Source organism: Caloenas nicobarica, chromosome 18 (genome assembly GCF_036013445.1).
Source record: "Caloenas nicobarica isolate bCalNic1 chromosome 18, bCalNic1.hap1, whole genome shotgun sequence".
Classification (NCBI taxonomy): domain Eukaryota; kingdom Metazoa; phylum Chordata; class Aves; order Columbiformes; family Columbidae; genus Caloenas; species Caloenas nicobarica.
Window position 1 is genome coordinate 10,553,504 of NC_088262.1, and position 26,486 is coordinate 10,579,989.

Here is a 26,486-nt window from a genome sequence, read left to right on the forward strand (position 1 = left end):
CACAGGAATCTGTGTGTGGCACCACTTTGCTGATGGAGCTGGGAAGGAAATTCTCGTCCTTCTCTGGAGCCAAAAAACCCACAGATGGTAGTTGGAGAAACTGCCAATTTGACCTGGAATGATGAAGCCGGTGTTTGAGGGCAGAAATCAGTTGACCCAGGTCCTTGGGTCTGGAGGTTGTTCTGGGAGGTTCTTCTGGTTTTTAAAGGCCATCTTGCAGAAAACAACAATCCCAAGTGAGGTGTCCAGGCTGTTTTTTCCTCCCCATGCATTCCCAAGGAGCTTTGTCTGATTTCCTTCAGTTTGTTTTTATATTGACTCGGGGCTCGCGCAGGGCTGTCTGGATTAGCAGAGGAAAGCTGTTGCTTTTACCAGAAGGTCCTGGTGCCCAGTGAACCCAGTACAGCTCCAGCTGCCCTGTTTGTCTGGCCTCCATCCGTCAGGGCGAGTGCCACTGGCCACCCGGCCAGCGCTACCGGGAGGCAGTTGCCCCCGTAGGGGTGGATCCTGCCGGCCGTGGTAGGGCCGAGCTGTCACAGGAGTTCTGGTTGACAACAGGTTGACCATGAGCCAGCAACGCGCCCTGTGGCCAAGAAGGTCGATGGTACCCGGGGTCCATGAGGAGGAGCGTGGCCAGCAGGTTGAGGGAGGTGAATCCTCCCCCTCTGCTCTGCCCTGGTGAGGCCCCATCTGAGTTGTGTGTCCAGTTCTGGGCTCCCCAGTTTAAGAAGGACAAGGAATTACTGGAGAGAGTCCAGCGCTGGGCTACAAAGATGCTGATGGGTCTGGAGCATCTTTCTTGTGAGGAAAGGCTGAGAGAGCTGGGGCTGTTGAGCTGGAGCAGAGAAGCTGAGAGGGATCTGATCAATGTGATCAATATCTCAGGGTGGGTGTCAGAGGATGGACCAGACTCTGTTCAGTGGTGCCCAACGCCAGGGTGAGGGGCAACGGGCACAGACTGAAACACAGGAGGGTCCAGCTGAACATGAGGAGAAACTTCTTTGCTGGGAGGTGCCAGAGCCTGGACCAGGCTGCCCAGAGCGGGTGTGGAGTCTCCTTCTCTGGAGACATTCAAACCCGCCTGGACCGACCTGTGTGATCTGCTCTGGTGACCCTGCGTGAGCAGGGGGGCTGGGCTGGGGGATCTCCAGGGGGCCCTTCAGCCCCAGCCAGGCGGGGATTCTGGGATTCTGTCACTTGTTCTCAAGCCGAAGTGAAATTCCGTAGTTCTCTGCAGGCTCAGCAGCTGCTCTGCACTGAAGGAGACACACTTAGACAAGAGCCTCGAGAAAGCCCGTCCAGAAGGTTTCAGTGTTTGAAGCCATTAGGCGTGTAGGCTTTGAAAAGAGGTTTGAAAGTGCCCCGGGGGGCAGCGGAGCCGCCGGGGCTGGAGCTGCCGGCCCTGCCCCGGGCCCGCCGGGGACTCCATTTCCCAGCACCCGGCGAGAGGAGAAGGGCCGGGAAGGGAAGGGAAGGGAAGGGAAGGGAAGGGAAGGGAAGGGAAGGGAAGGGAAGGGAAGGGAAGGGAAGGGCCGGGCGGGGCCGGGCGGGGCTGCTGCGGGCGGGGCCGGGGCTGCCGTGAGCCCGGGGACCGGGACGCTGCGGCCATGGCCACCAGGCCCGCGCCCGCTGGGGGCCGGGGGCGCGAGGGCCCCCGGTGTCGCGGCCACGGGACGCGGAGCGGCGGCGGTTGGTGCGGCCGGTGCCGTTGGTGCGGTCGGTGCGGTCGGTGCCGTTGGTGCGGTTGGTGCGGTTGGTGCGGTCGGTGCGGTCGGTGCGGTCGGTGCGGTTGGTGCGGTCGGTGCGGTTGGTGCGGTCGGTGCCGTTGGTGCGGTCGGTGCCGTTGGTGCGGTTGGTGCGGTCGGTGCGGTCGGTGCCGTTGGTGCGGTTGGTGCGGTCGGTGCGGTCGGTGCCGCGGCGGCTGCTCCGTCCTGCAGCATCGCGGGAGGTGCTGTTCATCTCGGCGACTTGTGGATCTGGAGACTTCGGTTGACGCCTTGAGCTACTGGAGTGTGTCCAGAGAAGAGCAGGAGAGCTGGTGAGGGGCTGGAGCACAAGTGTGATGGGAGCGGCCGAGGGAGCTGGGGGTTCAGCTGGAGAACAGGAGCTGAGGGGAGACCTTCTGATCTCTGAACTGCCCGAAAGGAGCTTGGAGCCAGGGGGGGTCGGGCTCTGCTCCCCAGGAACAAGCGCTGGGATGAGAGGAAACGGCCCCAAGTTGCGGCAGGGGAGGTTGAGGCTGGATCTGGGGAACAATTTCTTCCCCAAAGGGCTGTGGGGCACTGGAACAGGCTGCCCAGGGCAGTGCTGGAGTCCCCATCCCTGGAGGGGTTTGAAAGATGCAGAGATGAGGTTCTCAGGGACATGGGGTGGGGGCGGACTTGGTAGTGTGAGGTTTATGGTTGGACTCAATGATCTTGAGGGTCTTTTCCAACCAGAATACTTCTGCGATTCTGTGATTGCAGGTGTGTTTAAGGCTGAGATGGAGCCTGGTTTCCAGGGCCTTGGAGAGGCGCGAGCAGCAGGGAGCCAGCCGGGGGGGCGGCAGGGGGACGTAGGTTTAACAGCAAGTCGGGAAATCCTCCTCTCCCTGCAGGTCAGAGTGTGGACGTGAGCAAGGATCTTCGATCCCCCCCGGGGGCTGACAGCGGAGGAATCTGCGAGGAGACCATCTTGAGCAAGGGAAAGCCCGGCTCTTGCCATGGTGAGTGTGATGGGTGCTCAGGCAGGCCTGGGAAATCCCCAGTGCTGCTGTGGCACTGGCTGGCAGGCAGGAGCCATCCCGAGGGCTGGGGGCTTCTGCCCAGCTGGCAGGCAGGAGGGGCTGAGCTCCCTGGTGTCACTGAAGGTGTCACATCTCTCTGCTTGCCCGGGGTTTCACCTGCCATTTCCCAAGCAGCGCGGGCGGGACGAGGGCTTCGCTGGTGCTGCTGGGCTTCTCTGGAGAAACCTGCCTCTGGCTTTAGTGTGCTGAGAAAGTCCAGCTCAGACTCGCTTGGTTTTGCAATGAGGGAATTGTCTTTCTCCGTAGGCTACGCGAGCCAAGAGAAGCATAAGTGGTAAGTACACTGGCGTGGTCTCCTTTCCCTGTCCGTAGGTGCTTTGGTGTGCTGGGGATGCCTGGGACGGAGGAGGGGGGACACTGGGATGAGGTGGCAGCCCTGGCTACCGGAACGGTCGCCATCCCTGTGTGAAAGGTGCAGCTCAGTGCATTGTGTCATTGCTGACCCAAACATATTCACCTGCCTCTCCAGTCAAAGGGATTTGCTTCCTGGGCTCCTATATTCTGTTCCTGTGGGTTTTCCCAAATCTGGAGGAGAATATATGCGTTTATTTCAGTTCTTCCCCTCCCCTGCTCCCTAACTGCTGGTTTAGAGGCCTCTTGCTGCCCCTGATACTGAAGCAGTGCATTTGGGGTCAAGTCCTGGCCCTGGCAGCTCTCTGTGGAAGACATGGCAGACATTACATTGCTGGTGCTTGAGCCCAAATCTTTCTTCTTGGGGGATCTCGGAAGAGCAAGCCTTATTGACATTGGGGGCTTTTCTGCACCAGCTTGATGAGCTCACCTGCCTCAGCACCTTGAATTTGTCTTGTTTCAGGCTCTATTGATGACATCCTTGAGGACCTGCGGGGATATGATGGTAAAATGAAGCTTCTTTGCAGCTGAAAGGGCAGCATCCTTGTCCTGGTCCTCCCTTCCTGGGAGCAGGAGTTGCTGGTGCAACAGCCCTTGATCTGCGAGAGGCTCCAGTTGTGAGGGGGGAGGCAGCAGGGAGCAGGGGGGACAGCCGGGTTCCCAGAGCCAGAGGCCACTGAACAGGTTGCCCGTCGGTCTGGGGAGGTGAAGGGAAGTTTGTCTCTGATTAAAAGCCTCTGTGGTCCATGAGAAGCTGGCAAATCCCCCTGTGGAGTGCCCAGGCCTGGGCTATGGCCGTGTCCATCATCCTGCTCTCTCCCTGCGTTTTTCCAGTTGAACCCCGTGTTACATCTGCCAGAGCTTCCCAGCCGGCCGGGAGCAGCGGTGGGAGAGCCTGGAGCAGCAGCGTGCGGGCCAGCAAGGAGTGAGTGCCTTTCAGATCTCTCCGTGCTCCCCACGTCCTCCTGACCTGCCCCGTCCTCAGCTTCTGCACCCGCTCCCCGCCCCGACAGGTGGTTTGCAGAGGATGATTTCTTCAGCAAGGTCCTTGCAGAGAACAAGGCAGCTGCAGGGGTGAGCCCAAATTTGGGGAGAGAGTCTGGATGTCCTGAGGGCTGGGGCTGAGCTCTCGGGCATCGCTGGCAGGGGGAAAAGACAGGAGAGGGGAGTGGGTGTCCGGTGGGAGACGGGCTTCCAGGTACCGAGGATGGAGCAAAGCCCGGGGGTACATGCTGCTGCAGCCCAGCCTTCCTGGGTGCGTTTCGGCTCAAGCGTCGTAGGAAGAGCCCTCACCCAAAGCAATGGGCTTGGGTGTTCCGGAGGCAGCAGCAGGATCTCAGCACAGGACTCAGGGCACAGAGCGTTTCAAGTACCGAAATCCCCCCATCTCAGCCCCCGTGCGCTGCAGCCACGGCCCCCAGCACCAGCCTCCCAAGGGAAGAGCAGTGCTGAGGCATCCGCAGCGCTCGCCCTGTGCCCGTCCTCATCCTCTTGCTTTCCAGGACAAGGACGACGCGGACTGGGATTTCCTGGGGACATCGAAACCCGGTTCTGGGCCATGGAAGATGCCCGTGAAACGTGGCACTGAGAGCAGCTCTGAGACAACACTGGAACAGAGCAGCAGGAAAGGTAAGCAGGTTGCTGGATGCCTCCTCCTTGTAGGAAAGGAATCAGCAGCCTGGCTGAGTTTGTGTGAGGTCCCAGCTGATGAAATCGAAAGCCACCCAGTCCCATCTGTGACTAAGCAGAGCGGTCATTTCTAGAGCAACTCAATAACGGGCTTGGTTGTGCCACAGCTCAGGGAGTGCCACAGGTTACAGAACTGGCCTTTCCTTTGCGGGAAGGGAGGCTCAGATTTTCCCTTGGGCCTCACCCGGCCTGTTCTGCACGGTGCCAAATGAGACCAAGTTTTTGGGGTCAGGATTTGGGTGGCCGTAGCATCCGCGGTCCACGGCAAAGCCCAGCGGGGGCACGTCTGGGTGGGTCCCGGCTGCACTGTGGCTGTTACAGGCACTCGCCCCTCTTGTTCCTGCAGCGGGGATGCTCATGGGTCCGATGCTCCCCTCAAATGGCCTTTCTCCCCGATAAATCCCACTGGGCTGCTTGGATCTCTTGTTGTTTAAAAAACCAACACCTGCCCTGCTCAAACCTCCTCCCATGTGCGATCCCATCCCCAGAGCTACCCCCACGCCAGACGCCCCTGCGCACGGTGGCCCCGGTCCAGAGGAGGAAGACGTCGACGTTTGAAGATGTTGATGACGACAACCTGTTGGATGCGATGGGAATTGGCAATGGCCCAAAAAAAGAGTAAGGGCAGTGTGGAGGCGGTGGGAGTAACGCAGGGGGCGGGCTGCACGTTGAGCCGGTGCCACCGTGCTGGGGGGGGATGCTGGAGCTTCTGCCCGTGGGTTCCAGCAAGGGGCAAGAGCAGCTGGTTTGGCAGAGAAGAGCCAGAGCAGCCTGGCCAGGCTGTGTGAGGAGGGACAGCCCTGCCTCTGGAGAAACCATCTGCCACCGTGTCCCCACAGAGAGGAGCTCCGGCCAGCGCGCTCCAAGCTGGATGAGTTGTTCGGACGAGGCTCCGTGGCCAAAGTCCTGGAAAAGCCAGGTACGGGAGAGCATAGGGAGTTCAAACTGGATAAAAAGCTCCCAAAGCAGCCAGGTGAGCCCAGCCAGGGACGTTGGGAAGGTCTGCAGAGCTGACAGCATTGGCTTGGGCTAGCGAGCTTTATTTGTAATGCCCTTGCAGGGGAAATGCCCTTTCTGTCGGGGTGAGCAGGGCGGTTAACGGGCTCTGGGTCAGCGCGGGGGAAGGCGGCTCATGCAGAAGTGTTGTGCTCTGCCCTCGAGGCAGCCTGGGAGGAGGAGGAGGAGGAGGGGAGGGCTGGTGTCTTTGCAGCAGCTGCTCCTCTGGGCGCTGGCTCAAGGCTCCTTGTCTGAACAGAGGAGGAAAAGCGTTGGGACAAGGAGGAACTTGTCTTTGGAGCCTACAAGCCCTCGATGGGCTCCAGGCCCGCGGTCCAGCCGGCAACGGGGCAGTCGGTGAGGTACGGTGCTGTGCGTGTGTCTGTAGCTCCAGCCACCACCCCGCTGTCCCTGCGGCTGAGCAGGCAGGTCCCCGCATCCCCTTGCAGGCAGGTCTGCAGCTGCTTCTCCTTCCTCAGGTTTTCTGCCGAGATCAGCGGCAGCGAACCGAACCCAGAGCTCCGCTCCACACCTCGTCGTCCAGGCAGACGGAACCCCGTGCAGAGAAGAAGGGGCGGAGACGACTGGCTGGGCTTGGAGGATGACGATTTCCTGGACCCGGACCCGCTGTCCCCAGCCAAGGGCAGCCCGGCACTCAGCATCCCCAGCCCTGCCGCAGCCGGGCGGCCCGGCCCCGCCAGCCAGCTCGGGGCTGCAGAGGAGGCAGCGGCTAAACCCGACCCGATGGACTGGCTGACGGCTGCCTTGGCTCGCAGGAAAGCCGAAGCACAGGCCGAGGTGCAGAAGATAGAGGCCAAGACCATGGAGACCCGGGAGAAGAAGGTCGAGCCCTCAGAGACCCAGGAGAAAAAGGCTGAGCCCTCAGAGGCCCAAGAGAAAAAGGCTGAGCCCTCGGAGGCACAAGAGAAAAAGGCTGAGCCCTCAGAGACCCAGGAGAAAAAGGCGGAACCCTCGGAGGCCCAAGAGAAAAAGACCAAGCCCTTGGAAACCCAAGACACAAAGGCCGAGCCCTCGGAGGCCCAAGACACAAAGGCCGAGCCCTCAGAGACCGCGGGCGAAGGGCTGGCTCCCCGCTCTCCCGTCAGGTAAAGGCCCGGTCAATGGCCGCAGCGCTCCCGTCTGCTCCACGTGTGGCTGCTCCAGCAGCAGCTCTCAGCAACGCCTGCCTCAGAGTTATGAAATTCATTTAAGCACTTTCTCGTCTCCGGTTGGGGTAATGCCGCGGGTCTTTGTCCCGCTGATCCAGCCCACAGTCCCGTTCCCCTGTGCGGGTTCAGACTTGTGCCGTCCGAACGGGGCTCAGAAGGGAATTGCAGCCCAAGTGCCTCGAGCGGCGGGCAGGGGCTGTGAGCTGGGGGTGCCCGGGGAAGGGGGTGGGTGCAGCGAGGGGAGCACCAGGGTTGGAGCTGTTGGGGTCTTTGCTCCCTCGGCAGCCAAAAGGCTGAATCCTGCCGCAGCCGAGCGGGACGGAGGCTTTCAGCTGCGAGGCAGGAGCTGGTGTTGGGGAGGGATCTTGTCTCTCATGGCCTCCTCGGCTTGACCACATCGGGTGCTTTTTGCCTGCAGCCAGCTGGCCGCCTCCCCAGCAGCATCGGAGTGTCGGGCAGAGCTGCTGAGCGCCCAGGCCCGTGTGGCAGAGCTGGAGAGCCAGGTGAGCCCCAGCGCCTGTGGAGGGGGACATGGGTGAGCCAGGGGGAGGAGAAGGGGCCACGTCTGCTCCAAACAGCATCAGGGTGACGGGAGAGAGGAGCAACCTCCCTGTCCAGAGATGCCAACGGCCACCGAGTGCTGCTGTGGGGGTTCTGTCCCCGGGGCAGCACAAGAACCTTCTCCCCGGGTGCCCGGCAGGTGCGGATGCTGGAGGAGGAGCGGGCGCATCACAAACTGTTGCTGGAGAGTGCGCAGCAGCAGCACCGGGAGTACCTGGATCTCCAGAAGAGCAGCCACAGGTAGCGGGCTCTGGCCTGTGCTCCCCTCCTCCGGCAGGTCCTCGCCTACAGCCCCATCCAGCTCCCCTGAGGGGACAGTGCTGGGGCGCGTCCCAAATCCTCCCTGGGTGGGTGACAAGAGGAGGGGCCTGTCCCTTTGCCAGCAAGTCCCCAACCAGGGCATCGCACTGGGCAGCAGCAGAGGGCTCAGGGCTCAGAATGCGGAGAGCGAAGCAGCCCCTGCCTCAGTTTCCCCACGCACACAGCAACACCGATCTGCTGCTAAATCCCCGTGTGCCCTTTGGGTGCAGAGTGCCGGGTACTGCAATGAAAGCAACACTTGTTCGGTGCCGTGACCCCTCACGGGCTCTCTCCGGGCAGGACCTCAGTGACCCTACTGGAGGAGAACTACGGGCAGCGGGTGGAGATGCTGCGGCAGCAGAACGAGCAGCTGGTGGCTCAGCTGCGGCAGCAGTGGCAGGACACGGCGCGCGATCGGGCAGAGCTGCTGGCGCAGCACCGGCTGGACCTGGAGGAGCTGCGGGAGCAGCACCGGCTGGAGCTGCAGCGGCTGCGGGAGCTGCAGAGGTGAGAGCGGCACGAGCGGCATGTGGTGCCGGTACCCCCACTCTGGGTGAAGGAACCAGGGAACGGTTTGGGGAGATGGTGAAAGGAGAAAGGAGAGTCCAGAAGCGCTGGGTTGAGGGCAGCTCAGTGGCTTTTGGAGTGGGGATTTGCTTTGCAGCTGGAGACAGGGAGATCTGGCTGGAGACATCATCCCGACGGAATGCATTGCATTTTGAAAGATGCTGAACCCCATGTTTTCTCTCCCCCAGATTCCTTTTATTCAGAACAATGAGTTGCTGATGTCTGCATAGTTTGGGTCAATGAGAAATCTGGTTTTAGGCAGAGAAGCCCATAACCCCCAGATGTGGTCCGTCCCAGATGTGGATGGCAGTCTGTGGGATGCCCCGTGACAGACCACCCTGCCAGCTCAGCTCCTGGGACCTGGTTCTCAGCCCCACGACCGAGCCTCTTCCACGGTGCCCGTCACGGGGAGCACCAGTTTGTAACAGCCCATGCTGGGCTCCTTCTCCGTGTCCTGCAGGGGGTCTGTCCAGGAACTGCGCAAGAAACATGAGGAGCAGCTCCAGCACGTGAAGTGGCTGAAAGAGCAAGAGATGGATGTGCTGACCAGCACCACTTCACACACCAGGTACAGACAGCCGGTGTCGTGTCCCCGCGTTGATCCCTGGCTGGGGTGTTCCCTGTCCTCCGGGGAACCAGCCCCGCAGCACAGGAGGAGCAGGGCCCATCCTCTCTCCCACCCGCAGCCCCCAGGGATGCTGGGCTGTTGTTTAGTATCTGTCCGTGCTCCCCAAAGCAGCAGCTGCATCTTCCTCCGGCTGTGCTCTGATCCCGAGAGGTTCGGGGCAGGGCTGCCCGGCCTATGGCCCAGCACACGTCCCCGTCTCGTTCGCAGTGAGACAAAGTGTGTCCCCCAGGGTGACCCTCCCCTCGCTCCTCTGCACAGGTCTCTGGACGGCATCATTGAGAAGATGGAGAAGTTCTCCAGTGACCTGCAGAACATGTGCAAGAGGGACATGGAGGAGGAGCGGAGCCGTGTCCAGGAGCTGGTGACCAACACGGAGGCCAGGCTGGGCGAGCAGACTCGGCTGCTGGAGCAGGTGAGCCCACGCTGTGTCCTCTGCCCGGGCCAGGCTCCTGGCTGGGTCCGGGGCGTTTCTCTGGCCCACAGGAGGTCCCCGGCCTGGAGCCCGTGAATGGTGTCTGTCCCTGCAGCATCTGGCAGGCTCACGGGTGGGTCCTGCTCACCAGGGAGATGTTCAGCGCTGCCTTCTGGTGACAGGGATGTCGCTCGGGGTGGTGAGAATGGGGGTGTCCCAGGAACAGGCTCCACCAGCCCGTTTCAGATGTTGACTGAAGCATCAACTCTGTCTCTCCCCTTTACCCGTGAGGAGTTTGGGCAGCCAGACCAGGCGCAGCCGCCTCTGTTGTGAGTCTGGGGAGAGGAAACCCCCACGGTGGATGAGGCAAAACCTCCCCGTGCCACGGCGACGTGTCCAGAGCCAGTTCTGCTCCCCCCAGGGCTGTCCAGAGGGGACATGTGGCACAGACAGTGCGGCAGAGCTGCATTTTTCAGGGCTGCCAGGGTGGCAAAGGACCACTCAGGCTGGGTATTTCCAGTGCCGAGGAACTGCTGTGCGGTGAGCGTGTTTGAGGGTGTGCAGCACGGTGAGGGGCTGCGTCCGTTCTGAGGAAGGAGTGTGTGTGTGTGTCCGGTCCCAGCTCTGCCAGCCCTGGTCCCCACAGGTGGAGGGGTGAGGGCACTGCTGGAGCACCGGGGGCTGTTGCTCTGCACCCAAAGCGGCCACAGGAGGAGCTCAACAGGGGCTCTGCCTCCCCCTCAGAAGACGTGAGATGGTGTCAGGGACAGGGCAGGTGATGCATCGGTTTCCCCCGTGCCCACCCTAGGAGCGGGCAGAGCTGAAGATGCAGGGCCAGGAGCTGAAAGCCAAGGAGGAGCAGCTGGCGAGAGACAGGCAGAGGCTGGATAAGGCCTGGCAGGAGCTGAGGCTGGAGAAGGAGAAGGTGAACGGGGCCGCGCTGCGTGTCCAGCAGCAGGAGGAGCTGATGAGAAGCTCGAAAGAGGTAAGCCGAGCGTCTGCACCACGGTTCGTAGCGGTGCATGGGCTGGCAGCACAGCCAGGGTCTCACAGCCCTCCTGAAGTCATGAATCCTGTGCCGGGAGGGGAACAAGGGGACGCGCAGAGGAGCCCCAGCCCAGGGCAGCGAGGGTCCCTGTCCCCAAGCTCCCCAGCCGCTCTGCCTTGCAGCTCTTGGCCCAGAAGCACGCGGAGGGGGAGCGAGCCCTGGGGGAGGCACGCAGGATGCAGCGCGAGTTCTGGGACAAGCTGCAGGTCCTGCAGCAGCAGCAGGAGCAGCTGAAGCAGCAGCAGGAGCAGCTGAAGCAGCAGCAGGAACAGCTGAAGCAGCAGGAGTGGCGTCTGGACCAGGAAAAGGCCTCCTTAGCTTCCACGTACAGCGCCCAAGTGGAGCTGCTGAAGTACCAGGCCGAGCAGGTGAGGCGGGGGAGAGCGGGGCTGGAAGGGGCTGCGGAGCCGCTGGCGGAGCTGGGCTGGGTGAACCCGACGGGGCCCTGAGAGCCGGGGGGTCTCCTGAGATCAGGGCTGAGCCCTGGGCTGGGCCGGGTGGGCTGGAAGAAGCCGCGGGCAGCCAGAGGAGTGACAGCAGAGGCAAGGAGAGGGGGATGCTCGCAGCTTGTCTCAGGCTGGCTCCACGTCCAACCCGAGATGGACATCGTCCTCAGCTTGAAGGGGTTGCCCTCTGCTCAGCCCTTCCCTGGGTGGGAGATGCCAGCTCTGCTGGACTCTGGCTTTGTGGTGTCCCCATCCTGTGCCGTCAGGTCCCTGCTGGGTCTTTCCCCAGGCAGGGACGCTCTTGGAGGCTTCCCCTGCGGGTCTTGCTCAGACTGTGAGGTTCTGGGCTCTGGAGGAGCCAGGGAGGGGTCACATTCATAGGGGGCCATGGCACGAGGGAGGCTTTGGGATCCTTCTCTTGTTGATGAGCAACACCTTGGACTGCGACTCTGTTTCTGTGGCACTTTCTGGGATCATTCCCACCCATCCTTCCTTTCTTCTCAGGAGGACAAACGCTTAGAGGAGGAGAGAAACTTCTTGGAGTCCCTCAAGAAAGCACGATACAACACTTCACGACTGTCAACAACCCCTCCGCCCTCCTCCTCTTCCGTGGACGATGACATTGAGTATACGCGTTCATTTATGAAGGCCCTGAGGAAAGCATCTCCACCTGTGCAAGTAGTCAATCTGTCCTCCCTTCTCCGGCCTACCATTTCTTAGAGGATTTTCTTTCTTCCTTTCTCTTCAAAAACGATCTCGGAGAGTTCAGAGTGCGAAGTTCTTCCCCAGCGCCCGTGACGCCACAGTTGGTCTGGCCTCCATCCCTCAGGGCGAGTGCCACTCTACAGCTGCTACAGGAACCTTTCATCAGGCTCTGCTCCAGTGGCCGTTCTGTCAGCTCTGGTTCTGTTGTGACTTGTAATAACATCGTATGTGAGACTGTGGTTACGAGTTCAAGGCCTTAGAGACTTCAGGAGTTCGTTTGGACACATTAGCAGGGATGCTTAATAAACACAAAGGGAGGACTGTTGCAGAATAAGTTTAATCACTTAAATTCCTTTAGTTGTATTCTATGCTTCAAAATATCGCGATAAGGACAGAGAAAAAACTGCCTGGAAGACAGAGGAAGAGAATCCAAGAAGAAACAACGAAGGCCCCCGACCCAAAATTACCACTGGACCAACAGGCTTGTGAAGGATACGTGAAGAGCGGGTGCACAGACTGTGGGGCTTTAAAAGCCCAAGTCTCTTTTGTCTCATGCTCCTCCTGCTGAGAGGCCCCAAGTCCAGACCGTTTCTTTGCTGTTATGCAGTTATTTATGGAGATCCTGAGGAAAGCGCCCTACAACACTTCACCTCTGCCGGCATCCCGACCGTCCTCCCTTCTCTGGACTGAAGAGAAGCTGCTAAATTAATGTAGACTGGGATTAAGTTACAAAGATGTCCCCATGGTTAACCAACGACAACATGGCAAATGCTTTCTAACCACCTGCAAAACGAGGGGATATTTTTCAAGTTTTAAATCGTTCTGCCTGACAAAGAGACCTGAAGATTAAGGAACACGTTGTTTAGAAGCAGAGCGCTTAGCTTATATTTGACTAGTAATTAATAGTAAGAAACTCATCCGTTATAACTAACTTCATACTAACCTTATGTTAGCTCACAGGAAGGAGATTGGGGAACCACCTGGTGATAATGTGAATAGAGAAACCTTGCTGACATATTATATTCAGTCGCCATTGTATAAATTAGATGATGAGGAAAAGTGGCCTCTGAATGAAACTCTGAATTATGCCACGTGAACGTTATTCTTGAAGAGAGAAGGAAAGTGGGCTCAGGTCATGTATGCTGATACGTTTTTCACTTTGCGAAAACCCCCAGAGTGGCAGGCAGAATGCGGTATTAACTTGCCACCACAGGATCCAGCTGTGTTCACATGAAAAAGGGAGCGGAATAAAGCTCAGGGGAAGTTGAAACGATGCCGTTCAGCGTGTAGAATAAGACAGGAAATCCCCTGATGATAGGGGAGGGCGAGATAGAAGAGTGTGTGTCCCCACGGGGTGTAGAATTGAAGATTATTTGCCCTGCCCTTCCGAGGTGGTGAAACTCAGGAGAGAGACGAGGAAAACAGGGAAAAGAATCAGAGTGTTTAGTTGATACTGGAACGTCTCATTCAGTTTTGAATCAGGAATTGATACCATTAGATGAAGATTTTGTAACTGTTGTGGGAGCTACTGGCCAAGAAGAGAAAGCTTTCCTCAACAGCCAATGAAATAGAAATTGGGAAAACAAATTGGAATTCCTAAGTTCTCATCTATGCCTGGGTCTCCAAAACTGTTACGGAGACGAGACTTATGAAAACAATTGCAAGCAATAATAACATTCAAGCAAGGTGAAGTGACATTCAAGATAAAAGAATTGAGCTTTTAAATTTGGCAGTGATTCAAACTGACAAGCAAAGCCATAGACCTCAGGAAATGTTGGATCGAGTATTTCCAGGGCTACGGGCTTCAAGAGTTCCTAGTAAATCAAAGAATGCAGAACTTGAGAGCGGGGAAGCTCCTCCAGGAAATGAGACTTTGTGATCTCCTGATAGCCACAGAAACCAAAGAAGACCGTATGCAATGCACTGTAAGTTTGCTAAATTTTGTGAGATGTAGTGGGTGTCGAGCTTCCCAACAGAAAGCCCAGCTGATACAGCACCAAGTGACTTATCTGGGATTCGAGATCTCTGGAGGGCAGCCAGGGCTGGGGATGGAGCAAAAAGAAGCTATTTGCTGGACATTTCTTAGAATGGCACGTTGGTGCAGACTTGGAGTTTATAATTTTGGACTTTTAGTAAAGCTTTTGTATGAACCGTGAAACAAAAAGACTTCCAAGTTGAATTGGACAAGAGAAGCATTTGAGGGCATTTGCACAACTAAACCAAGAACCTGGGTCTCCCAGATATCACCAAGCCGTTTTAGTTATACTCACACGAAAGGCCAAGCATTGCTTGGCGTGTTCTAGCGCAGCAATTGAGTCCTCAGAACCGAGCGGTGGCTGCTTCCCTAAGCAGTCAGATGAAGCGAGCAAAGGCTGGCCTGGATGTCTTGGAGCTGTGGCAGCTCTTGCACTCGCTGTATAGGAAGCTCCTGAGTTCACCAGGGGACAGAAAACGACCGTATTGGTGTCCCACACAGTCACAACCGTACTGGAACCAAAAGGTACCCATGGGTTATCTCGCTGGAGATTCCTGAATACCAGGCGGTATTGGTGGAACAAGGTGATGTGAATATTGCCATTACCAACATTGTCAATGCAGCCCCTTTCCTCAGTGGATCTGTTTCAGAGCCTGTGGTCCAGGATTGCTTGGAAACAATGGGAGCTGTTTACTCCAGCAGACGGCATTTAAAGGAACAGGAAGACGCTGAAGACTCCTGGTTCACTGATGGAAGCAGCTTTGTAAAGCAAGGAGTACATAAAGCTGGGTATGCCCTACCAACTACCCACGAGGTAATCGAAGCTAAACCTTTGCCTCCTGGGACTTCTGCCCAGACAGCTGCACACGCACGAGCTTTAGAATTATCCAGAGAGAAGAAGAGTAATATTTGCACTGATTCCAAGTATGCTTTGGGAGTGCTGCAAGCCCATGGACCATTTGAAAAGGCCCAAGTTTATTAACAGCACAAGGAGAACAGATTAAACATGGTACTCCAATTGTCGGAAGCCGGGCTGTTACTGGACAAGTTGCCGTCATGCATTTCAAGGAGAATCGAAAAGGAGACACTGATCAGGAAGCTGGAAATAAATTGGCAGCTGATACTGCGAGACAAGCTGCTGAAAAGACAGAGAGAGATATGAGAGCGATGTCTCCGATCCCGGGTGGCTGTCTCCTCGAACCACCATCAGTAAACTCTACCTTGCGGTATGTGAACAGAGACCTTCTCAGGTTGGCCAGAAGCATTCCCCTGCCCAACTAGTAAAGCTGGAAAAGTAACTAAAGCTTTGTTAAATGAGATCATACCCTGATCTGGGGTACCCGCTGTGATGTCCTCTGATAGAGGGCCCCGTTTTGTTGCACAGGTAGTGCTGCAAGTCAGTAGAGCATCAGAGATCGATTGGCAGTTGCCAACTCTCTACAAGTCTTAAGCAAGTGGGCAGGTGGAAAAGAAACTGAGTTATATAATCGAACAGCAGATAAACAGAATTTGTCAAGAAACTAACTGGAAGTAGAATCAAGCACTACCTTTAGCGCTGCTCAGAATTAGAGTGAAGCCTCGAGCCAAAGAAAACTGAAGTCTTTTCTTTCAAGCCAATAGATGAAGTTTCCGTTAAAGCTTTTTCATGTCAGCCTTCAGAAGAGAAGTGGAATGGGCTGTTCCAGGTATTGCTGCCGGCCTTTACTGCCATCAAGATTAAAGAGCAACCTCCCTGGATTCAGTATTCAAGAGTGAAGAAAGCAGCAGATAAGAAACAGACGTCGGAGCCAGTAGGACCTTCCGCTGTCCAATTCTCTCAGCGTTGATCTCAGTGACTCTAAAAAGTACGAGTGCAGTAACAAATGCTTTTACTCCAAGGTGGCCTTTACACGGGTCTTTAGTGAAAACTATTATAGCCCAACGTGAACTAAAGGAAAAATGTGGACAGGTCGAATCTGAAACAACTAAATATCCCTCGTTAGCATTATTGGTGATAATTATAGTCTTGCCAATAGTGAATTTTGCTTTTGGTACAAGCTAAAGACTCTTACAAAGCAAATTTGGGCTTTGCCCACAGTATTGAAATAGGAGCAACCGCAAATCCTTTTGGGAATCAACTAAAGTATGACATGAAGTCACTGAAGATGATACATCTTGGAGTTCTGAAGAAATTTGGCATAAGCTTGCTTCATGGCTACGGATTCGACCTAGTCAAAGTAGCTGTTGATGTTTGTGACTCTAATTTTAATGCTAATAATTTTTACTTGCATTACGCGACAATGCTCGATTAGGTACTGTTGTGGGGTAACAAAGAGCTATGCCGTACCGCAACCCGAGATGATAATATTTTGTAGATCTCTATTGCAAAAGAATTTTGGCTTTGGTTTGGATACACTTTGGGTTTGGTTATGCACTTTAATGCCTAAAGACACAGTAGAAGCTGCTGTGGCTTGAACTTACCTGTCTTCTATCAGAGGACATCACAGCGGGGACCCCAAATCGGGGTATGGTCTCATTTAACAAAGCTTTAGTGACTTTTCCAGCTTTACCAGTTGGGCAGGGGAATGCTTCTGGCCAACCTGAGAAGGTCTCTGTTCACATACAGTCTTGTGGTCCCTCCCGCCGAGAGGCCCCTGTCCGGACTGTCTCTTTGCTGTACCTTTTAAGTTGTTTTTAATCTTGTAAAGAGATGATTTTTTAAATACTAACGTGTGAGACTCTGCTATGGGAAACCTGGGGTCAAGAACATTTCTGCGACAGTTTTGTGCACGTGAATCTGCATGTGGCACTACTTTGCTCATGGAGCTGGGAAGGAAATACTCGTCCTTCTCTGGAGCCTCTGCTTCCTTCAGCTTTCCAGAAGACACATTCGTGTTTTCCAGCACCCCCTTCTTTTGCTGCCCTGCAGAAACTCCTTTGGCCTCTGTTCCATCCCCAGCACAAGATAGTGATACTGCTCTGAGGACAAAACCAAGTAGTACTAATCAACCAGGTGCTGATAATAGACGTTCTGCCCTTCTTTCAACTGTTACTATTTTTGTAGCACTATCTCAAAGCATTTTGCAACTGTTAATTATGGGGATTTGATGTGAAAACCCACATGCAGTGATGGTAGAAACTGGAAATTTGTCCTGGAATGATGGAGTCAGTATTTGAGGGGAGAAATCAGTTGCCCAAGGTCGTTAGGTCTTCAGTGAGAACATGGAGAACGTGTGCAGTGACCTGCAGAACCGAGGGCTGTTGCTCTGCACCCAAAGCGGCCACACGAGGAGCTCAACAGGGGCTCTGCCTCCCCTTGGGAAGACGTGAGATGGTGTCAGGGACAGGGCAGGTGATGCATCGGTTTCCCCCGTGCCCACCCTAGGAGCGGGCAGAGCTGAAGATGCAGGGCCAGGAGCTGAAAGCCAAGGAGGAGCAGCTGGCGAGAGACAGGCAGAGGCTGGACGAGGCCTGGCAGGAGCTGAGGCTGGAGAAGAAGGTGAACGGGGCCGCGCTGCGTGTCCAGCAGCAGGAGGAGCTGACGAGAAGCGCCAATGAGGTAAGCGCAGCGTCTGCACCACGGTTCGCAGCCGAGCACGGGCCGGCAGCACAGCCGGGGTCTCACAGCCTTCCTGAAGTCGTGAATCCTGTGCCGGGAGGGGAACAAGGGGACGCGCAGAGGAGCCCCAGCCCAGGGCAGCGAGGGTCCCTGTCCCCAAGCTCCCCAGCCGCTCTGCCTTGCAGCTCTTGGCCCAGAAGCACGCGGAGGGGGAGCAAGCCCTGGGGGAGGCACGCAGGATGCAGCGCGAGTTCTGGGACAAGCTGCAGGTCCTGCAGCAGCAGCAGGAGCAGCTGAAGCAGCAGCAGGAGCAGCTGAAGCAGCAGCAGGAACAGCTGAAGCAGCAGGAGTGGCGTCTGGACCAGGAAAAGGCCTCCTTAGCTTCCACGTACAGCGCCCAAGTGGAGCTGCTGAAGTACCAGGCCGAGCAGGTGAGGCGGGGGAGAGCGGGGCTGGAAGGGGCTGCGGAGCCGCTGGCGGAGCTGGGCTGGGTGAACCCGACGGGGCCCTGAGAGCCGGGGGGTCTCCTGAGATCAGGGCTGAGCCCTGGGCTGGGCCGGGTGGGCTGGAAGAAGCCGCGGGCAGCCAGAGGAGTGACAGCAGAGGCAAGGAGAGGGGGATGCTCGCAGCTTGTCTCAGGCTGGCTCCACGTCCAACCCGAGATGGACATCGTCCTCAGCTTGAAGGGGTTGCCCTCTGCTCAGCCCTTCCCTGGGTGGGAGATGCCAGCTCTGCTGGACTCTGGCTTTGTGGTGTCCCCATCCTGTGCCGTCAGGTCCCTGCTGGGTCTTTCCCCAGGCAGGGACGCTCTTGGAGGCTTCCCCTGCGGGTCTTGCTCAGACTGTGAGGTTCTGGGCTCTGGAGGAGCCAGGGAGGGGTCACATTCATAGGGGGCCATGGCACGAGGGAGGCTTTGGGATCCTTCTCTTGTTGATGAGCAACACCTTGGACTGCGACTCTGTTTCTGTGGCACTTTCTGGGATCATTCCCACCCATCCTTCCTTTCTTCTCAGGAGGACAAACGCTTAGAGGAGGAGAGAAACTTCTTGGAGTCCCTCAAGAAAGCACGATACAACACTTCACGACTGTCAACAACCCCTCCGCCCTCCTCCTCTTCCGTGGACGATGACATTGAGTATACGCGTTCATTTATGAAGGCCCTGAGGAAAGCATCTCCACCTGTGCAAGTAGTCAATCTGTCCTCCCTTCTCCGGCCTACCATTTCTTAGAGGATTTTCTTTCTTCCTTTCTCTTCAAAAACGATCTCGGAGAGTTCAGAGTGCGAAGTTCTTCCCCAGCGCCCGTGACGCCACAGTTGGTCTGGCCTCCATCCCTCAGGGCGAGTGCCACTCTACAGCTGCTACAGGAACCTTTCATCAGGCTCTGCTCCAGTGGCCGTTCTGTCAGCTCTGGTTCTGTCGTGACTTGTAATAACATCGTATGTGAGACTGTGGTTACGAGTTCAAGGCCTTAGAGACTTCAGGAGTTCGTTTGGACACATTAGCAGGGATGCTTAATAAACACAAAGGGAGGACTGTTGCAGAATAAGTTTAATCACTTAAATTCCTTTAGTTGTATTCTATGCTTCAAAATATCGCGATAAGGACAGAGAAAAAACTGCCTGGAAGACAGAGGAAGAGAATCCAAGAAGAAACAACGAAGGCCCCCGACCCAAAATTACCACTGGACCAACAGGCTTGTGAAGGATACGTGAAGAGCGGGTGCACAGACTGTGGGGCTTTAAAAGCCCAAGTCTCTTTTGTCTCATGCTCCTCCTGCTGAGAGGCCCCAAGTCCAGACCGTTTCTTTGCTGTTATGCAGTTATTTATGGAGATCCTGAGGAAAGCGCCCTACAACACTTCACCTCTGCCGGCATCCCGACCGTCCTCCCTTCTCTGGACTGAAGAGAAGCTGCTAAATTAATGTAGACTGGGATTAAGTTACAAAGATGTCCCCATGGTTAACCAACGACAACATGGCAAATGCTTTCTAACCACCTGCAAAACGAGGGGATATTTTTCAAGTTTTAAATCGTTCTGCCTGACAAAGAGACCTGAAGATTAAGGAACACGTTGTTTAGAAGCAGAGCGCTTAGCTTATATTTGACTAGTAATTAATAGTAAGAAACTCATCCGTTATAACTAACTTCATACTAACCTTATGTTAGCTCACAGGAAGGAGATTGGGGAACCACCTGGTGATAATGTGAATAGAGAAACCTTGCTGACATATTATATTCAGTCGCCATTGTATAAATTAGATGATGAGGAAAAGTGGCCTCTGAATGAAACTCTGAATTATGCCACGTGAACGTTATTCTTGAAGAGAGAAGGAAAGTGGGCTCAGGTCATGTATGCTGATACGTTTTTCACTTTGCGAAAACCCCCAGAGTGGCAGGCAGAATGCGGTATTAACTTGCCACCACAGGATCCAGCTGTGTTCACATGAAAAAGGGAGCGGAATAAAGCTCAGGGGAAGTTGAAACGATGCCGTTCAGCGTGTAGAATAAGACAGGAAATCCCCTGATGATAGGGGAGGGCGAGATAGAAGAGTGTGTGTCCCCACGGGGTGTAGAATTGAAGATTATTTGCCCTGCCCTTCCGAGGTGGTGAAACTCAGGAGAGAGACGAGGAAAACAGGGAAAAGAATCAGAGTGTTTAGTTGATACTGGAACGTCTCATTCAGTTTTGAATCAGGAATTGATACCATTAGATGAAGATTTTGTAACTGTTGTGGGAGCTACTGGCCAAGAAGAGAAAGCTTTCCTCAACAGCCAATGAAATAGAAATTGGGAAAACAAATTGGAATTCCTAAGTTCTCATCTATGCCTGGGTCTCCAAAACTGTTACGGAGACGAGACTTATGAAAACAATTGCAAGCAATAATAACATTCAAGCAAGGTGAAGTGACATTCAAGATAAAAGAATTGAGCTTTTAAATTTGGCAGTGATTCAAACTGACAAGCAAAGCCATAGACCTCAGGAAATGTTGGATCGAGTATTTCCAGGGCTACGGGCTTCAAGAGTTCCTAGTAAATCAAAGAATGCAGAACTTGAGAGCGGGGAAGCTCCTCCAGGAAATGAGACTTTGTGATCTCCTGATAGCCACAGAAACCAAAGAAGACCGTATGCAATGCACTGTAAGTTTGCTAAATTTTGTGAGATGTAGTGGGTGTCGAGCTTCCCAACAGAAAGCCCAGCTGATACAGCACCAAGTGACTTATCTGGGATTCGAGATCTCTGGAGGGCAGCCAGGGCTGGGGATGGAGCAAAAAGAAGCTATTTGCTGGACATTTCTTAGAATGGCACGTTGGTGCAGACTTGGAGTTTATAATTTTGGACTTTTAGTAAAGCTTTTGTATGAACCGTGAAACAAAAAGACTTCCAAGTTGAATTGGACAAGAGAAGCATTTGAGGGCATTTGCACAACTAAACCAAGAACCTGGGTCTCCCAGATATCACCAAGCCGTTTTAGTTATACTCACACGAAAGGCCAAGCATTGCTTGGCGTGTTCTAGCGCAGCAATTGAGTCCTCAGAACCGAGCGGTGGCTGCTTCCCTAAGCAGTCAGATGAAGCGAGCAAAGGCTGGCCTGGATGTCTTGGAGCTGTGGCAGCTCTTGCACTCGCTGTATAGGAAGCTCCTGAGTTCACCAGGGGACAGAAAACGACCGTATTGGTGTCCCACACAGTCACAACCGTACTGGAACCAAAAGGTACCCATGGGTTATCTCGCTGGAGATTCCTGAATACCAGGCGGTATTGGTGGAACAAGGTGATGTGAATATTGCCATTACCAACATTGTCAATGCAGCCCCTTTCCTCAGTGGATCTGTTTCAGAGCCTGTGGTCCAGGATTGCTTGGAAACAATGGGAGCTGTTTACTCCAGCAGACGGCATTTAAAGGAACAGGAAGACGCTGAAGACTCCTGGTTCACTGATGGAAGCAGCTTTGTAAAGCAAGGAGTACATAAAGCTGGGTATGCCCTACCAACTACCCACGAGGTAATCGAAGCTAAACCTTTGCCTCCTGGGACTTCTGCCCAGACAGCTGCACACGCACGAGCTTTAGAATTATCCAGAGAGAAGAAGAGTAATATTTGCACTGATTCCAAGTATGCTTTGGGAGTGCTGCAAGCCCATGGACCATTTGAAAAGGCCCAAGTTTATTAACAGCACAAGGAGAACAGATTAAACATGGTACTCCAATTGTCGGAAGCCGGGCTGTTACTGGACAAGTTGCCGTCATGCATTTCAAGGAGAATCGAAAAGGAGACACTGATCAGGAAGCTGGAAATAAATTGGCAGCTGATACTGCGAGACAAGCTGCTGAAAAGACAGAGAGAGATATGAGAGCGATGTCTCCGATCCCGGGTGGCTGTCTCCTCGAACCACCATCAGTAAACTCTACCTTGCGGTATGTGAACAGAGACCTTCTCAGGTTGGCCAGAAGCATTCCCCTGCCCAACTAGTAAAGCTGGAAAAGTAACTAAAGCTTTGTTAAATGAGATCATACCCTGATCTGGGGTACCCGCTGTGATGTCCTCTGATAGAGGGCCCCGTTTTGTTGCACAGGTAGTGCTGCAAGTCAGTAGAGCATCAGAGATCGATTGGCAGTTGCCAACTCTCTACAAGTCTTAAGCAAGTGGGCAGGTGGAAAAGAAACTGAGTTATATAATCGAACAGCAGATAAACAGAATTTGTCAAGAAACTAACTGGAAGTAGAATCAAGCACTACCTTTAGCGCTGCTCAGAATTAGAGTGAAGCCTCGAGCCAAAGAAAACTGAAGTCTTTTCTTTCAAGCCAATAGATGAAGTTTCCGTTAAAGCTTTTTCATGTCAGCCTTCAGAAGAGAAGTGGAATGGGCTGTTCCAGGTATTGCTGCCGGCCTTTACTGCCATCAAGATTAAAGAGCAACCTCCCTGGATTCAGTATTCAAGAGTGAAGAAAGCAGCAGATAAGAAACAGACGTCGGAGCCAGTAGGACCTTCCGCTGTCCAATTCTCTCAGCGTTGATCTCAGTGACTCTAAAAAGTACGAGTGCAGTAACAAATGCTTTTACTCCAAGGTGGCCTTTACACGGGTCTTTAGTGAAAACTATTATAGCCCAACATGAACTAAAGGAAAAATGTGGACAGGTCGAATCTGAAACAACTAAATATCCCTCGTTAGCATTATTGGTGATAATTATAGTCTTGCCAATAGTGAATTTTGCTTTTGGTACAAGCTAAAGACTCTTACAAAGCAAATTTGGGCTTTGCCCACGGTATTGAAATAGGAGCAACCGCAAATCCTTTTGGGAATCAACTAAAGTATGACATGAAGTCACTGAAGATGATACATCTTGGAGTTCTGAAGAAATTTGGCATAAGCTTGCTTCATGGCTACGGATTCGACCTAGTCAAAGTAGCTGTTGATGTTTGTGACTCTAATTTTAATGCTAATAATTTTTACTTGCATTACGCGACAATGCTCGATTAGGTACTGTTGTGGGGTAACAAAGAGCTATGCCGTACCGCAACCCGAGATGATAATATTTTGTAGATCTCTATTGCAAAAGAATTTTGGCTTTGGTTTGGATACACTTTGGGTTTGGTTATGCACTTTAATGCCTAAAGACACAGTAGAAGCTGCTGTGGCTTGAACTTACCTGTCTTCTATCAGAGGACATCACAGCGGGGACCCCAAATCGGGGTATGGTCTCATTTAACAAAGCTTTAGTGACTTTTCCAGCTTTACCAGTTGGGCAGGGGAATGCTTCTGGCCAACCTGAGAAGGTCTCTGTTCACATAGAGTCTTGTGGTCCCTCCCGCCGAGAGGCCCCTGTCCGGACTGTCTCTTTGCTGTACCTTTTAAGTTGTTTTTAATCTTGTAAAGAGATGATTTTTTAAATACTAACGTGTGAGACTCTGCTATGGGAAACCTGGGGTCAAGAACATTTCTGCGACAGTTTTGTGCACGTGAATCTGCATGTGGCACTACTTTGCTCATGGAGCTGGGAAGGAAATACTCGTCCTTCTCTGGAGCCTCTGCTTCCTTCAGCTTTCCAGAAGACACATTCGTGTTTTCCAGCACCCCCTTCTTTTGCTGCCCTGCAGAAACTCCTTTGGCCTCTGTTCCATCCCCAGCACAAGATAGTGATACTGCTCTGAGGACAAAACCAAGTAGTACTAATCAACCAGGTGCTGATAATAGACGTTCTGCCCTTCTTTCAACTGTTACTATTTTTGTAGCACTATCTCAAAGCATTTTGCAACTGTTAATTATGGGGATTTGATGTGAAAACCCACATGCAGTGATGGTAGAAACTGGAAATTTGTCCTGGAATGATGGAGTCAGTATTTGAGGGGAGAAATCAGTTGCCCAAGGTCGTTAGGTCTTCAGTGAGAACATGGAGAACGTGTGCAGTGACCTGCAGAACCGAGGGCTGTTGCTCTGCACCCAAAGCGGCCACACGAGGAGCTCAACAGGGGCTCTGCCTCCCCTTGGGAAGACGTGAGATGGTGTCAGGGACAGGGCAGGTGATGCATCGGTTTCCCCCGTGCCCACCCTAGGAGCGGGCAGAGCTGAAGATGCAGGGCCAGGAGCTGAAAGCCAAGGAGGAGCAGCTGGCGAGAGACAGGCAGAGGCTGGACGAGGCCTGGCAGGAGCTGAGGCTGGAGAAGAAGGTGAACGGGGCCGCGCTGCGTGTCCAGCAGCAGGAGGAGCTGACGAGAAGTGCCAATGAGGTAAGCGCAGCGTCTGCACCACGGTTCGCAGCCGAGCACGGGCCGGCAGCACAGCCGGGGTCTCACAGCCTTCCTGAAGTCGTGAATCCTGTGCCGGGAGGGGAACAAGGGGACGCGCAGAGGAGCCCCAGCCCAGGGCAGCGAGGGTCCCTGTCCCCAAGCTCCCCAGCCGCTCTGCCTTGCAGCTCTTAGCCCAGAAGCACGCGGAGGGGGAGCGAGCCCTGGGGGAGGCACACAGGATGGAATCCCAGTTCCGCGACAAGCTGCAGGTCCTGCAGCAGCAGCAGGAGCAACTGAAGCAGCAGGAGCGTCTGCATCAGGGAAGTGTCTCCTCACCCTCCCAACTGGGCCAGGGGCCACGGTGCACAAGGCCTGAAGCTTTTCTGACAGCTTCTCTCTCTCCCTTTCTCCCAGAGACAGCGCAGCAGCGGCTGAGCACGGCTCACCAGAGGAGACGGCATGAATAGCCCCGTGAGGAGCTGCCCAACCACCCTGTGACACCGCTGACCACAGCCCAGGACCTCGGTGCCCCGACCGATGGTCTCTCCAGCACCCTGGCTGAGGCTTCCACACGCTGCAGGTGGGAAGGGACTTGCCGGGGGGCAGCTGCGCTTGTACCTGTGTCTCAGGAGGCTTGGGATGGTCCTGGGGGCTGGTTTAGTGCCCCTGCATATAAACCTCAGGTGCGAGTTGCCCTCTCGTCCTCTGCAGGGGCTCAGCGGAGCTCTCTGAGCCAGGGCAGTGCCTGGAGGGGGCAGGAGGGGAGAGGCAGGCGAGTTAAAGCCCGTTTGTCCTGGGAGGCTGGGGAGGACCCCGCTGCAGGGACACGCAGGCAGCAGAACAAGGGATGCTGTGGTGTCTACGTCTGCAGTTCATCTAATGGCAGCATCTCGCACTCCGGCTCCTGTTCCAGACTTTCTGCCTCCCACTAGGACGCTCCCTCGGCACAGCCCGCGGGATATCGGGGAGTCCCTGCCCGTGGCCGACAACCCCGTGCTCAGTGCCCAGGTGCAGCTGCTGAAGTTCCAGGCCCAGTGGGTGAGGCAGGGGAGAGCAGGGCTGGAAGGGGCTGCGGAGCTGCTGGCGGAGCTGGGCTGGGTGAACCCGACAGGGCCCTGAGAGCCTCGGGGGTCTCCTGAGATCAGGGCTGAGCCCTGGGCTGGGCCGGGTGGGCTGGAAGGAGCCGCGGGCAGCCAGAGGAGTGACAGCAGAGGCAAGGAGAGGGGGATGCTCGCAGCTTGTCTCAGGCTGGCTCCACGTCCAACCTGAGATGGACATCGTCCTCGGCTCGAAGGGGTTGCCCTCTGCTCAGCCCTTCCCTGGGTGGGAGACGCCGGCTCTGCTGGACTCTGGCTATGTGGTGTCCCCATCCTGTGCCGTCAGGTCCCTGCTGGGTCTTTCCCCAGGCAGGGACGCTCTTGGAGGCTTCCCCTGCGGGTCTTGCTCAGACTGTGAGGTTCTAGGCTCTGGAGGAGCCAGGGAGGGGTCCCCTTCATGGGGGGCCATGGTACGAGGGAGGCTTTGGGATCCTTCTCTTGTTGATGAGCAACACCTTGGACTGTGACCCTGTTTCTGTGGCACTTTCTGGGATCATTCCCACCCATCCTTCCTCTCTTCTCAGGAGGATGATTACTTAGAAAGGGAGAAGATCTTCTTGGAGTCCCTCAAGAAAGCTCGATACAACACTTCATGTCTGTCAGCATCCCGTCCGTCCTTCTGCCCTTCTCCGGACCACGATTTCTTTGAGGTTACGCAGTTATTTCTGGAGATCCTGAGGAAAGCGCCCTACTGCACTTCACCTCTGCGAGCATCCCGGCCGTCCTCCCTGCTCCTGACCACCATTTCTTAGAGGGTTTCTTAAGAGAAATGGGTTTAAAAGCCCAAGTCTCTTTTGCCTTGTGTTCCAACCCCTGAAAGGCCCCCAGTCTGGACTGTTTCTTTGCTGTACCTTTCAAGTTGTTTTGTATCTTATAATTAAATTATTTTTTAAAGCACAAACGTCTGAGATTCTGGTATGGGAAACCTGGGGTCAAGAACATTTCTGTGACAGTTTTGTGCACAGGAATCTGTGTGTGGCACCACTTTGCTGATGGAGCTGGGAAGGAAATTCTCGTCCTTCTCTGGAGCCAAAAAACCCACAGATGGTAGTTGGAGAAACTGCCAATTTGACCTGGAATGATGAAGCCGGTGTTTGAGGGCAGAAATCAGTTGACCCAGGTCCTTGGGTCTGGAGGTTGTTCTGGGAGGTTCTTCTGGTTTTTAAAGGCCATCTTGCAGAAAACAACAATCCCAAGTGAGGTGTCCAGGCTGTTTTTTCCTCCCCATGCATTCCCAAGGAGCTTTGTCTGATTTCCTTCAGTTTGTTTTTATATTGACTCGGGGCTCGCGCAGGGCTGTCTGGATTAGCAGAGGAAAGCTGTTGCTTTTACCAGAAGGTCCTGGTGCCCAGTGAACCCAGTACAGCTCCAGCTGCCCTGTTTGTCTGGCCTCCATCCGTCAGGGCGAGTGCCACTGGCCACCCGGCCAGCGCTACCGGGAGGCAGTTGCCCCCGTAGGGGTGGATCCTGCCGGCCGTGGTAGGGCCGAGCT

General features: G+C 54.9%; 1 protein-coding gene across 1 annotated transcript; it reads left to right on the forward strand.

Moving 5' to 3' along the window:
- Window positions 1–118: 118 nt before the first annotated feature.
- LOC135995980 (fas-binding factor 1 homolog) lies at window positions 119–25,835 on the forward strand. Its single transcript, XM_065647632.1, is given in 32 exon segments — window positions 119–160; window positions 444–494; window positions 1,619–1,810; window positions 3,032–3,059; window positions 3,600–3,641; window positions 4,216–4,290; window positions 4,293–4,448; window positions 4,451–4,765; window positions 5,314–5,443; window positions 5,665–5,798; window positions 6,081–6,193; window positions 6,314–6,447; window positions 6,523–6,619; window positions 6,710–6,927; window positions 7,409–7,493; window positions 7,691–7,791; window positions 8,152–8,358; window positions 8,879–8,986; window positions 9,305–9,458; window positions 10,267–10,443; window positions 10,629–10,874; window positions 11,457–11,630; window positions 15,285–15,422; window positions 16,997–17,053; window positions 17,356–17,601; window positions 18,184–18,357; window positions 22,012–22,149; window positions 23,724–23,897; window positions 24,083–24,206; window positions 24,312–24,456; window positions 24,812–24,935; window positions 25,519–25,835. Coding segments are annotated over 32 exon segments (4,527 nt in total). The 3' UTR covers window positions 25,747–25,835.
- Window positions 25,836–26,486: the final 651 nt, after the last annotated feature.